The sequence below is a fragment of the Triticum aestivum genome, chromosome 5D, assembly GCF_018294505.1.
Source record: "Triticum aestivum cultivar Chinese Spring chromosome 5D, IWGSC CS RefSeq v2.1, whole genome shotgun sequence".
Lineage (NCBI taxonomy): Eukaryota > Viridiplantae > Streptophyta > Magnoliopsida > Poales > Poaceae > Triticum > Triticum aestivum.
Window position 1 is genome coordinate 558,490,224 of NC_057808.1, and position 14,330 is coordinate 558,504,553.

The following is a 14,330-nucleotide window of genomic DNA, read 5'->3' on the forward strand; positions in this document are numbered from 1 at the left end:
CTTGCGTGATCGTATGAATTTTTTTGAAATACTACGTTCCCCAACAAAAAATGCATTGAGAAAGAAAAATTGTTTGGTCACTAAGATTTGCTAAATGTTTCTTTTAAAATATAGTGATAAGCACAATATTTAATGGACAATTATTTTGAGATCTGAAAGTTGGATGTAAATAGGCTTATCCTTACCGAAAGTACATGATGTTTAGTTGTAGTGCCTATACAGAACAACAAATGATGAAAGCCACTTATTACATATTCCCAAACATGCGGTGAAACATGAGTGCATATGTTGCAAGCTTCTAATGCTTTTTTCACACCTCTTAGGAATGCAGTAGTACACAATAATTGGGCATTGCAACATAACACATACAGTTGTATTGGGGCCACAAGTAACACATAGAGCATTATATTACAAAGGGGTACTTCTCATGGGCTATTAATGTTATTAATTCCCAGGCCCTCCATAGTAGATGTAAGTGCCCCAGTTGCTTTCATAGACACCACCTTGCACATCATAACTGTTGTTCTGAGGAGCTATTAAGCCCACATCACTTGGCGGTATGAGAGAGTTGGAGGAATCTACCACTTGGATGTTCCTAATGTAACTAGCCTGACGGAACCCTTCATTGGGGAAGTGTCCACTGCCCATTTGTGTGGAAGTTTGGCCGACATCAGGTGAAAATACCTCACCACCCCACTGGACAGAGGAGGCACTATTCGCCAAGTATGTGAAGATGAATGATGGCCAATACCCCACATAATAGCCCCCCACTTGCAGCCACCAATTGCCCCCCACCTTGTCCTGCAAGCTACAAATAGTTCACTACGAAATACATAATGATTAACACAATTTAGATGACTTAAGTTCCCAAGTTAAAGACAATACATCAAACTAATGGGCTAGTGTATCACAACACATTAGCGAGTTCATGTGCAACTATTTAAATATCTTACTTAGTTTAGCTTACTAAATGTCAATGGCTAATATTTAGTTGTTTCAACTCTAACCAGATAAGGAGGGGTAACTTCAAAGATCCCTTGTTCAATAGCTAAATTAATAGTGTTGCACCCAGGGACAAATATGAAATACGCATGGATACAACTGCTACTCTATTTGTGTGCCAACAAATAGGCTAAGAACCACAATTGATAGAATTTGATTTTGTATGCCTATGTTGAAGTATACGTGAATTTCTCACTCTTTCCCATTAGCATAGGCTTTTGGTTTGAACTCATGTAGCTCAAAGCTAGATTTCTTGAGTTTTAATCCTAGCGAGTGCTATAAAGTAAATAATTGTGGCCGATTCCTATTTCCACTTCTGGGTCTAAGGGAGCATGCACATGAGGAGGAAATGTTGAAGTAAGTGAATTATCCCACATTTCCCCATCAGCTTACCCTTTTTGATTGAAATGTTCGGCGCAAGCAACTCAAAACTTATGATTTAAGTGTTGTATTACCTTCCAAACTAAAATGTCGATGTCATATTGTGCGCCTCCATAGGTGGAGGTTGGGGAGATGCTGCCGCCAAGGGTGATCTGATTGTCTGTCTGGATGAACCCTGAGCAATGTAGGTTGTAACATCCTGTTGTTTGATACGCATCGCGCTACAATATTCCACAAAGTAAAAATGTAGCGTCTTGATGTTATTACCAACATTAATAAAAGGAGGGCTCAACATTTCCCAAAATTAAGATACAGTTAAATATGATGTTTATCTTACGGTCCAGTAGATGAAGAGTCTAGTGTTTCTATCCCTATATAGACCTGGGTATACCTGCAATGTTTGTATAGAGGACAAAGCCATCAGTCACATTGAAACTGTTTGCACAACTTACTACACCACTATATATTGAATGATTAGGGAACAGATAGATAGACTAAGAGAGAGTGGGGGAGGAAGAGTGAGATTTTGAGGTTGTCCTTCTAACGCAACACATGAAAAAGCAAGACAATCTAAGTCTTTGCACACAACATGTTTCTCCCTTCCTTCCATTGAAATTATACAGGCACAATGAGACTTGCCAACAAGTTTGCTCATATGATAATTTCCCATGGAATCCAACTTTTCAATCCTTTTTCCAGCATCTTGGTTTTGTTGATTGAGTATAGTGGTGTCTTATACCTTTTGCACAATTGCTGACTCACAAAATTGAATGTTGCTTGCTTATTCAGTCGAGTCCCTTTAAACATTTACCCTATCCATGCTTAAATATCTAGGATGTCTTCTTAAGTTATTGATATAGTTTTAGTATTGTACATAATGTTGTCGGGACTAGTTTCACATGCCTAATGTACCTCACTAGGCCATGAACACAAGCACCCACATGGACATAAGAGATATAGGTATTTTATAAGATACTGAATAAATTAATTGTTTTGGATGAAATGAGGCCCACATTTGTTCAAAATTGATTATCCACCATCTTGTTATTATCATTGTCATGTGTTTCATGAATAAAAAATCTTCAATGATTGTAAAACCATAGAAAGTGATATGCATATTAGTCCACGCTACATGCATACATGCATGGTTTACATGGTGGCACATTGAGGCAACGATCGGTCCTGAGCTGCTTGGGTCACGACCCTGGTCATGCCATTAGATTTCTTTGATGAGTGTACCACTTTTTGACTCATTTTGGCACTATGGAACGAGTTTGGCCAGGGCCTAGCCCAATTCTGGATGTTCTAGTGTGACACGCTTCATGCGAGTATACTTTGATTTAGGAAGGAGATGTACATACAATTAGCTTCTTCTTCTTTATATATATATATATATATATATATATATATATATATATATATATATATATATATATATATATATATATATATATATATAAGGTCACGCTATTCGTCACCCTGGGTGAGGAATAGTTATTCTTCACCCCTCTCTATTTTGACATCAATGCATCGTATTTTTACGTTTCGTAAATTTTCTCTTATTTCATACATGAAAAGAGAACGTAAGAAAATATGTACTCGTCGTAAAAAACATTTTATGTTACGTAAAATTACGAATGTAAAAACATAGTGTAAAACATACATAAAGTGTGAATTTTCTGGTCTTATAACCTATATTTTTGTTTTTTATACCAAATTTTACATATTGAATCAATATGCATGTAACTATTTATATTCTAAACATAATTTATTTAGAAAGCGATCGTAAGATTACCTCAGGTGAATAATAACTTATTCTGCACCCTAGGTGATGAATAGTAACACTATATATATATATAGTGGGCGGGCTAGCTAATTTTGTCTCTTATTTATGGGGTTTTGTTCTGTAGTATTAATATCAATAAGGAGGGATGTGGGTACTTTATATGTAGATTTAGAGGGTTAGATTATTTTTAATAATTTTTTGGTGGGATAATGAAGATGTAAATTAGAGGGTAACTAAAGATTATGTTGTATAATATCATACGTGGACAATTTAGATATGCATTTAGAGGTTTATTTGATATTATTTTGCATGATATATCTCAGAGGTCGTTGCTTCAGGTTCTTTGCAATAACGACAATGTAGGTAGGGGAGATGACTACATAGATGTTACTTTATTATATTTCAGAGGTGGATTAATATATCATCTATGAAAGTGGCCTTAATGTTTCCCTTTGAGGTCCGACCTGCCATCCAGCTTCAATGGTATTGAGGTCGTTGCCACTATAGGAACCCCCAGTGATCCAGAGTTGTGTCAAGCTAAAGTCATTAGCCCTGGCAATTGTTGGTTTCCACAAATTGAAGCTGGCTCTGGTTCCATGGCAGTTATCAACTTGTGCAGATGCTATGGCATGCTGCTCAATATGAGAGAAAACAAATTTGAATGAGCACTTTCAGAATCAAATAACAATAGTAACAATCCAAGAGGGAGATTATTTCTCATTTTAATGTGATTCTTAAATGGATTTTTATACCTGGTGCCCCGTCGATATATTGGGTATTACTGGTTTATTGATTGAATCGAGGTTTGCGATGCTCTGGGGCATCTTTTTGCCATACGTCTTGATGGAATTGGCCCTCAAGACATCCTCCTCCTTGGTCCGTCGGATTGGTATTGTGTTCTTAGGGCACTTACCATTTTGATGCCATGTTTGGGTGATGTGATGGGGTGCGATGTTGGATTCATGATACATGCCTCCTGGATGGTAAGAAGGCTGCATCTGAATTGTGATGATTAGGTGACATCAGGAAACCAGTGTGGGATATTGGAGAGCATAGAAACTTGTCAACAACCAATTGCGAAATGAAAGGGGAAATGGTGTTGCAATGTTTTACCTGTATAGTATGGTTCTTGAGGAGAGGATGGTTGAATGCAGGTTGTTTGGAGATGTGCACACAGTCTATGATATCTCCATCTAGGCTCTGTTAACTTATAGGAATCAGTGGTTGCAACCATGCAGAGAAAAAACAGAATAGTTCGAGCAAACTAGAAAACATTAGATCTTCACTACAATCTTAACATAGACAATGCATAATGTGGAATAAAATAAATAAAATTATTTTTGACAACTATATGCAAACTCAATCAACCTTGGGCTTTTAATTTTGTTAAGAAAATAGGATTCCATCTCTTAATCCAAAGCTGAGCAAGGCTTCCCTTTGTTTATCTGATGGATTATGTACGTACTTTATCTCCGAGTATCCAAAAGACAACACTTGCTCGATCATTAATTTCTAGACATCATATTGATCTGATTGGATCCACATACGAACCACTTATCTTTCTAAACAATATAATATTTGGATTTTATAACAAAAGTTGGGTTACATTTCCATGTTAATGTTAGTACACATGACTGTCTTGATATGGTTTATTTTATGCTTGAGCTTGGCTTATGTCTTAGTCATTGAAATTTAATGCACATCCAGCTAGGAGGAAGTTTGATGGGACAATTAATTAAATGGAAACAAAAGGATCTCGTTTCGAATTGAAGTTTATCTATTATATTACTTTATTACTATACTAATTAGAGATTCCCAAGAAAATCTAATCATCTATATTTTGGGACCAAATTATAAGGGCTAAGATTTAATTCAAGCATAAAAATAGAAGAGTAATATAAAACAAGGTCGATAGGTGAATCTGTAGTATACATAGAAGGAAAAGGCACATGTAAAGTATGTTTTTAGTGCGTGTCCTAAAAAAGGAAAACAATTATCACATTCATAAAAAGATGTGCAAATTCTAATAACCACACTATTTAAAAGGAGTTTACATGCATACATGCAGTTCAATTAAAAATGTTTTTACAATCCCTCCCTGTTGTTAGGTTTACTTTTTTGTGATTATGTTTGGCACACTTTCCTGCTTCAGCTCTTCAAGATAAAAAAAAGAAGAACATGAAACAAAACACATTTAGAGCTTGTGCTCCTTGGTAATAGTACACATAATGCAATTGTAAAAAATGATGGAAAAATATGCATCGTTCTTGCTGGACATAGGATGGATAGGTGGTAATCAGGGCTGGGTGTGGCACTGTGGTGGAAATGAGGTGGTTGCTTTCACCATAGAAGGCATGGCTCTGATACAACTGAACTTGATCCTATTTATTTTCTTAGCTCTAGTACATGGTTCAATAATTTTTTGACTATTACTAAAATTTTTTCAACTCTACTACTTTGTTCCAACACGGTTTACTTACTTTCACAGTCTATGTTTGATCTATTATAAGTAGACCAAAGAGTGAGAATAAAGCAAACAACTCTCCGTTCTATGGCACACATAGTCAACTAATAAACTTTGTATCTTCAGTACAAAAGATATGTTTAGGCAGTCACATCTAAGTAAATTATGTGAACTAATTTAATTTGTAATTTTCAATAAAATATGGTTGTACTTCATATTCATAGCACAAAGTAGCTTCGATAAATTCACTTGAGAACAAATTGTAGTATAAATTATGTATGAAATTGACAAATCACCATAACGACCTATTCGCTAGGATGTTTGTAAATTCACCACTATCACTAAATTAGCTACCAGCAATGGTAAAGAAAATAAAAGAATATAAGAACTACATTACCTACTCATTGCATGGTTCCACTTTTTTCATTTACATTTAATCCAAAATGTGCTTATTTCTACACTGTGCTATCTTGAATTGATAGTATGAAAAATAGGCTACTCAAAAATCTATGATGCAATTATGTACACTTTTATATGATGAAATTGGAAATGCACAGTGTAGAAATAAGCACTTCAGGCCATGTCACGCATGCCATGTGTAGGATATATCTATTATATACTGAAATAATAATACAAGATTAAATAAACAGATTTGCTAGAAATTCTCACCAAGAAAGCAAAACATGATGCCATTGATTTGCATTGACCTCCATAATTAACTAACTTTTACCGGTTGTGATTACACATCACTCATAAGCCATAGCTTGCATGGAAACATAAAATCCTAATTAGGACCATATTGGACCAATAAGGAGCATGTAATGCATACTTTTCTTTCACGGCGAGCCTTTTCCCTTTGATTAATCCAGATCTTTGGAAGAACATGCATTCTTGTATGAATTGGTTGCAATATATTTTGATGAGGTTGTCGTATTTAGCATAAATATTTGGATTAGTAATATCAGGCTACTCTGGTATAGTGTAAAATGTTTATCAAATATAAGTATCATAATAAACATTTTCCCATGCATGGTTGTATATGGAGGTAAGATTTATTTTTTCATGCTTGCATGTTGAGATCACATTTTGCATTAAAGATCCTAATTGGGTGGAGTATGAAATTCAAAAAACAGCAAAAAGGAAAATAGTTCATGAGGTGGCATGTGCGTTGAGATGGCATATGTGCATTTTGAGATTACAAAACTAGTTGGGATTACATACTTAGGTATATGGGATATAGATGACCCTTATATTCTCAAAAGAAATAATGGCCCTTATAGTTAGTAGGTATTTGAACAATTAAACTTTGATTTACATGGCAATAATAGTTCCAAAATAAACAATTAGGTCATTCCTGAATCCAAATTTTAACTCTTTGAACAAATTTACTTTCATGTACTTGCATATAACTATTGACGTTTCTCACAAAACTTCCTGGAATAGCATGGCATTTAACTTGCACAAACTTCTTACTCATATGTCAACTTAACAAAAAATGGCTAGAAGAACTAGAGAAAATTATGCTCATTAACTCGGTAAACCCTTCTTAAATAAAAAAGATCTTAATTGTGTCATGGTATGGTTAAATATATGTGGGTATAGACATAGTTAAAGACACTAAATGTAATAACATTTTGGACTAAAATGAGTAGAATTAGTGAAAATCTAAGGGTTCAACTAAGAACAATAACTAAGTACCTATGAATCTTCTTATATGTACTTAGATAACATCATGAAATAGATGTTATCATAAAATATCCTAGTAATGTGCGCTAAAAATCAATCAGATTATACATCTGTGCAAGAAAAATGTTAGAGCAACCATATTTTACAAATAAGATTAGACGACATGAATGATGCTTTCTCTCTATAACATTAACACTACACGTTAGGCCTAGAAATATGAAGTGAACTCAGTTGGATTTCTTGTAGTTGTATATGAGGTTGACGTCACAATAATCCTTAGCATGTTCACATTCTTATGCCAGCAAAACCGATAGGTCTGTGGGAAGATGTAAATGGGAGTGAAGCCTCCTAGATCGACAATTATGCAAGTGTTTGCCTAACAATTCTTTATGAGAGCCTATATCTTAGGACTTTATGAGTTAAAGGAATTTAGAAATAATTTGATAAAACATAATTTCTATAGAAATGTTCTTACTGTGAATATTTGATGTGTTTGATAAAGAGGGATCAAAGCCAGGACATGCCATGCGTGCGATGCTCCATAGGTTCATAATTAGCATAAGTTCACACAAATGAGAACAATAGCGATACTATAGATATCATGCCAACAAACTTATTTATTGTTAAGAGATCCTATCTCTTGCATTTACCTGTTAAAATGAATTAAGGTTTGATGAAATTTAGTTCTATGGGAACTAAAAGTTGATGTCAATAATACTTCTTCTGTTTTCATAATACATTATGGAAATTTTGCTGTCGAATTTCTCCTACTTTGCACATATAAGTTGGTTACCAAAACTATATAAATGGAGCTAATATAAATTATTTGCCCAAAAGAAATATTCCTTATTTAAGCAATATAATCATGCATAAAATAATGACAAAACTTTTCTTAGAGATTTTCCATATATAGAATATCATTGTGTTATTTATTTTTGAAAGTCCACTCAAAAGATCATCTATAGTGTGTGTATATTAAACCTTGATGTACTTTCTCCAAAAAAAAATATAATACCCATGTTCATAATAAACCATATTTATTTTATATGAAATTAGATATAATTAACTAGAAAAAAGCATGATAGAAAATCAGAAAACAAAAGAAAAATACTTAGATAGTGGGAAGACTCGACATCCCATAGATCGTCACAACTGTTCTAATTTTCTCGACCTCCTTATCAACGGATGATAATTTATATATCTCCATAACTGGCATTAGCATGATGTGAACATTCATTTTATGGAACCATATTATAATGGACTATACGGAAAATATCTTCATAAATGTGCCTAGTGATCTCATGAGCATTGATCTGGAACTATTTTTGCCATGACAAATATTGGATAGCTTGTAATATTTTATCTAGTCAAATATTTTTTCATCATAGTAAGAATACTAACGATGATGCCAGCAAAATATTGGGGATCATATATACTCAAGGAAAAAGTTTCACTACTGCTGCAGTATGTGATTCTTATTAATAAACATGCAAAGTGATCCCCAATAAGTGCAGAATAAGTTACTATATAGTGTGTTACTATTCATCACCCAGGGTGCAGAATAAGTTATTCTTTACCCGAGGTAATCTTACAATCATTTCATAAATAAATTACATTTGAAATACAAATAGTTACATTCATATTGATTTACTGCATAAAATTTGGCCTAACAAAAAAAATATAGGTCAATAATTGTATTTTATGTACATCTTACACTATGTTTTTACATTTGTAATTTTACGTAACATTAAATATTTTTTAGGATGATTATAGGTTTTCTTAGGTTCCCTTTTTATGTCTAAAATAAGACATAATTTACGAAACGTAAAATTACGGTGCATAGCTGTTAAAATAGAGGTGGGTGAAGAATAACTATTCCTGACCCAGGGTGACGAATAGTCAATCCCTATATATATGATGCTCAATATATATTTACACACACACAAAACAAATAATCTGTCTCTGGTAGGATAGATATTTAGCATCCTATATTACATAACTAACTGGGTTATCCCTACTAACATATTTTTCTCAACATGCTACCTCGATATGCAACCATGTATAAGGAAGACCCACTTCAGCATGTAATTATGCATGAGAGTTTTTACTCTATTATGTTATTTATATTCAATAAATATTTTTTCCTACTACCAGTAGTGGAATTCATATATATTTTCATTTTTAGTTCTCATATTATTAATCCACACATTTATGTTTCATGGAATCAAATCTCATTGGATTATATGGCAACCAAGACAACACATATTTATAACTATATAAAAAATCAAATTCATATGTAGTTACATTTCTGTTCTCATACTATTAATCCAAATATATATGTTCCTTACAACCGAATTTTCACTAAAACATATTGCAACCAATTCCCACGGCAAGCCTCGGGGTGTCATCTGTTGGAATTGTGTCGAATATAGTGTACAAGGTAGGTTACATTTGGACGCTGAGTTGTATTGTATTTAGACAGGATATGGGTCGTGTCCTAATAGGACACTTGTATCCTAAACCTCTCATATAATGAAGGGTAGACTCACAATGTAACCTATGCCAACGTAATAGCACATGCACACTGGGAGAGTCGGCGACGTGTGCCAACGCCTGAGTGGCGGGTGTGCGGTATTATGTCAGCGTCACGGGGAGTAGCGCCCGTAATCATGCTTCGGGGATGTAGCCAAGTTCGGTGAACCTCGTTAACAAATTTCGATATCATGTCTCGTATGATTGCCTTGTCCTTGGATGATCGACTACGTACCTTGGATTAATTCTAACAAGTGGTATCATGAGGTAGGTTGTTTGGAGGTTGTGGATTGTTGATCTAGTTGATGAGTCGTCGTCAGTTCATGCGAAGATAGTGTGTGAAGAAATCAGTATCATAATCGATTGGGAATTCTTTTGTGGAAGTCGTCGGATTGCTAATCAGAAGAGATCGAGAAGGAGCATATCACGCGGCGTTAGCGTGGAACTCAGCGAGTGGCATGTACGTGGGTGGTCTTCGGCAGTAGCTAGGGCACCCGGCTGGATAAGGTCTTGGTGGGACAAGGCAATCGCATCCATTGAAACTAGGGGCATTGGCAAAGCAATAGCTAGCATTGGAGGTTGAGCAAGAACTAATACACGTGATGAATCACGAGGAGATGGCTCAGGTATTATTTTTCACAAGGTCGGCAGTACCAAGAACCATGGTGCCAACGAAAACTAAGTTTGAGGTGGAGAAATTCGATGAAACTAGAAACTTTGGTTTATGGCAGATAAGGTGAAATATTTGTTGACACAACAGGGATGCTTTAAGGCATTGCTGGAAGTCATGTCAGCTAAGATGAAATTATTATGTGTTGGATTAAAACTCAAGGAAGAATTTGGAGCTCGAGCGTTCCATGTAGCCGGACAAGTACGGTTGGGTCGGACTAGATAATCTCACGGATCGATGCAAGTAAGTTGCTACATAAGACGGTGCACACAGGAGCTTGCAGGCAACGAGGGGTGAGTGCGGGATGATTATCTAACATGGAGTCATGTTGAAGGTGACTTCACTAGGTGCTGATTGAGGGGCTACATCGTAGAGCATCTCCACTAGGGCCCCCAGGACGCCCCCAGCACCTTTTTTTTAGCACCGGCGGGTAAAAAAGTCCCAGCCAGGCCCCCAAGACATCGTTTTGTGCCGGATTTTGCAAAAGTTAGCACCAGCACACCCACCCCGCACCCAGCCCGCCGGGGGCCAGCTGGGGACACCGACATTAGCTTTTTGCAGGCGCTGCCCCACTTTCCAGCCTCTCTCCCCCCCTTTCTCTTCTCCAGGCCCACCCACGTGCAGCACACTCCCTCTCTCCTCTCCACGCCCACACTCCCTCTCTTCCCAGCGACTTCTACTCTCCATGTACTACGGGCGGGCGAGGCCGGAGCTCGCCGTGCGTGACCGGGGCTGGCGAGGCCGGGGCGGGCGCTGGCCGGAGCTGGCGAGGCGCGGCCGTGGCCGGAGCAGGCAAGGCCGGGACGGGCGAGGCTGGGGCTGGCGAGGCCGGAGCAGGCAAGGCCGGGGCGGAGGAGGAGCGGGCGTGGCCGGGGCAGAGGTGGAGCGGCGCGGAGCGGCCGGAGGTGGGGCATGCCGACGCGGGTGGCTTCAAAAAGAAGCACGGGCAGCCGTGCGATCGTGGCTGGGGCCTGAGGCGTAGTTCCTGGACGGGCGGGCCAGGAGCCGAACGCGGGGCGGCGCCGCTGACTACTCCGTCTGCCTCGGCGAGTTCCTGGACGGGGAGCTCCTCAGGCTGCTCCCCAAGTGCGAGCAGCAGGCGCGAGCAGCAGCGGCCAGGCCACGGGCGGGCGCGGGCGCGGCCACGGGAGGGCGCGGCCACGGGCTCCTGTGGTGACTCCGCGGTCTGCCTGGGGGGCGGGGTGGGGGGCAACGACTGGAAGAGATTTGAGCCCCAGAGTAAAATTCTCGTCGGCAGCCCCCAAGCGGCGAGAAAAATGCCTCCTGGGGAGGCCAACGGCTGGAGATGCTCTAAGTCGACAGAGATTCGAAGCGTATTTCAGCAGGAAAAAAACGATTGACACGTAGTTCGGACTGGAGCCCCGTGGTCTGATTGAAACGTGATAATTGTCATCGGTCGGCGATGATTGGTGGTGGTACTTTGCAGTGGGGTTTGAGTGGTGTGGGTTCGCGACCCTTGAGACTCAATCGGGACAGCAGAGGCACGACACAGTAATAGCGGCGAAGCATGCAGTATGCATGGGACATGGAGACGTGTCAGGGCTCTGGTGGTCATACATGTGGTGAGACAACTGTGATTTTATTCGGGATGACGACAAACAACGGTGAAATTCCTTCAAGTTTCAAACAGATGGTCGCGGTGATGTTGAGTTCAGTTAACTCTTATCTGTAACACCTAATAAGTGAGTCTTTTACTTTCACACAGATCAGTGATTGGTGTGTGATGACATTGAACGGATACTTCGGAAGTTGGGAGCACAAACTAGTGTAAAGAGAAACTTAATTTCTCGGGTGTTGACTGTGATCAAGAAAAGAACAGACTATAAGTTGTAGGTGCAGTCACGTGGAGTATTGGAGTAGCAGCGGTACTCATGATAGAAAGTCAACTCCAATGTACAAGCTGGAGTTTGTTGAAATTGTGTCGAATATAGCATAGAAGGTAGGTTAGAGTTGGACTCTGAGTTGTATTGTGTTTAGATAGGATATGGAATCATGTCCTAATAGGACACTTGTATCCTAAACCTCTTATATAATGAGGGGTAGACACACGATGTGATCTATGCCAACCAAGGTTTTGGATTTCGTTTTGCCAAATTACCGGGCCTGGGTGAAATGGATGAAATTTGGTTTCAGACGAAAGTGGCAAACCAAAATTTGAAATTTAGAACAAATTCGACTACAATTTGGCAATTTCTTTGAAATAAAGCAGAACAAATATATCGAACAGAGTCTTTATCAAAATACATATGTAGAAATCAATTAACAGAATCCATGTATCAAAACATTATAGACCAATAATTGAACATTATACACTCAACATGAACCCTAGATTAACACTCTCCTAGAATCTATGCACCATGTCATTCACGACCTCATGTTGTGGCCCTCCACGGTGTTGCCGCCGTCTACAAGGTCGCCTGCGTGCACGGGCGTTATCGCTGCCACAACGTTCACCCCCCAATGGGAGAGAGAAGAAAGTGGAGAAGTGCTTGAGGAGGAGGAGGAGGTTGGGTGGAGTTGGATCGCTAGAGGAAGAGGAGGCTGGGCGCAGGTGGAGCGCTGGAGCAGTAGGCTGGACGTAGGACCTGAATTTTTTGACCGGGTTACACTAACACCAGGCCCAAACAGTATGGACGAATTTTGGACGAAATTCATTTTTTCCAAACGAAATTCAAAACTCTGACGCCAATATAATAGCACATGCATGTAAGGAGAGCCGGTGGCGTGTGCCGGCGCCCGGGTGGCGGTTGTGCGGTGTTGTGATGGTGTCACGGGGAGGAGTGCTCATAGTCATGCCTTAGGGATGTAGCCAAGTTCGTTAACCTCGTTACCAAATTTCGATGTTGTGCATCGTGTGATTGCTTACTCCTTGGATGATCGACCAGGTACCTCGGATTAATTCTAACATCATCTAGTCCTATAAACTAGTCGGTACAAATCATGCATGTATGGTACAATCAAATTAACACAGGAATCGAAGCGTACGTTTTGACTACGAGGTAATTAAGGTACGGTGCAGAGGGAAGAAGGAGATCAGACCAGCATATACCAAGTTTTCTCGTCTTGGTTTGGATGTGGATTTACTCCCACAAACAAAAGAAAGCGGAATCTTTGGCTTGATAGTGCATATTTGATTTGTTCTAAGACCAGTTATTATACGGAGAAATATATATAAAGATGAATGATACTAAATTTACATCATACAGAAATAAGTCGATAACCTTTTTAAATTTGGCCAGTACAAAGTTTAACACAAAATAAATCAGAGCACGTATGTGTGAAAGGATATAAACCTGAAGGTAGCTTGCGACACTTATATACCTGAATGCTTGCGACAGGAGGTTTATTGAGCCGCCTGAGGAGGCTTCGCACCTCCCGCCGCCTCTGCGCTGTACTCTCCGGAGTCACCGGCACCGCTGCCGCCAGGCCCTCCAAGAAGAAAAACGTGAGAGCCACGACGAGGGCGACCAAGCACGCACGCGTCGCTGCCATCGAGCGTCTGTTGAATATCAGAGCTAGCTAGCAAGCAAGCAACAAACCTCTGTTGGTGCTGGTGTAGGTTTTGCTAGCTTCAGTTGCCGTGCTATATATATCTCAGCGATGGAGAGGCGGCGAAGCATCCCGGCGTTTTATATGGCCGGCCGAGAGTGCTCAGCCGCCGTATATTTTAGCTGGGAGGGACCTACCGTAGTGGAATACTGTACAAGGAATGACTAATCAGCAAGCGGCCCCAGCTGGATTGTACGTACTATTGGACTGCATGTCCGCGTCCAACTGGAATTCTTAAG

General features: G+C 39.1%; 1 protein-coding gene across 1 annotated transcript; it reads right to left on the reverse strand.

The window, feature by feature from the left end:
• Positions 1-440: 440 nt before the first annotated feature.
• LOC123121224 (uncharacterized) lies at positions 441-14,034 on the reverse strand. Its single transcript, XM_044541133.1, has 8 exons — positions 13,864-14,034; positions 11,213-11,737; positions 4,283-4,369; positions 3,922-4,167; positions 3,634-3,801; positions 1,721-1,774; positions 1,458-1,604; positions 441-801 (listed from the first exon to the last, which is right to left on the reverse strand). The coding sequence occupies exons 1-8, from the start codon at positions 14,032-14,034 to the stop codon at positions 445-447; spliced, it is 1,755 nt and encodes a 584-aa protein (XP_044397068.1). The 3' UTR covers positions 441-444.
• Positions 14,035-14,330: the final 296 nt, after the last annotated feature.

What these genes read in the sequence shown, in the direction of transcription:
- LOC123121224 (XM_044541133.1), bottom strand. Translation starts at nt 14,034, where the DNA reads ATGGCAGCGACGCGTGCGTGCTTGGTCGCCCTCGTCGTGGCTCTCACG. An exon ending in ATATATCGACGGGGCACCAG is followed by an intron (nt 3,802 to 3,921) that starts GTATAAAAATCC and finishes CATATTGAGCAG; the next exon opens with CATGCCATAGCATCTGCACA. An exon ending in TCGACATTTTAGTTTGGAAG is followed by an intron (nt 802 to 1,457) that starts GTAATACAACAC and finishes TGTAGCTTGCAG; the next exon opens with GACAAGGTGGGGGGCAATTG.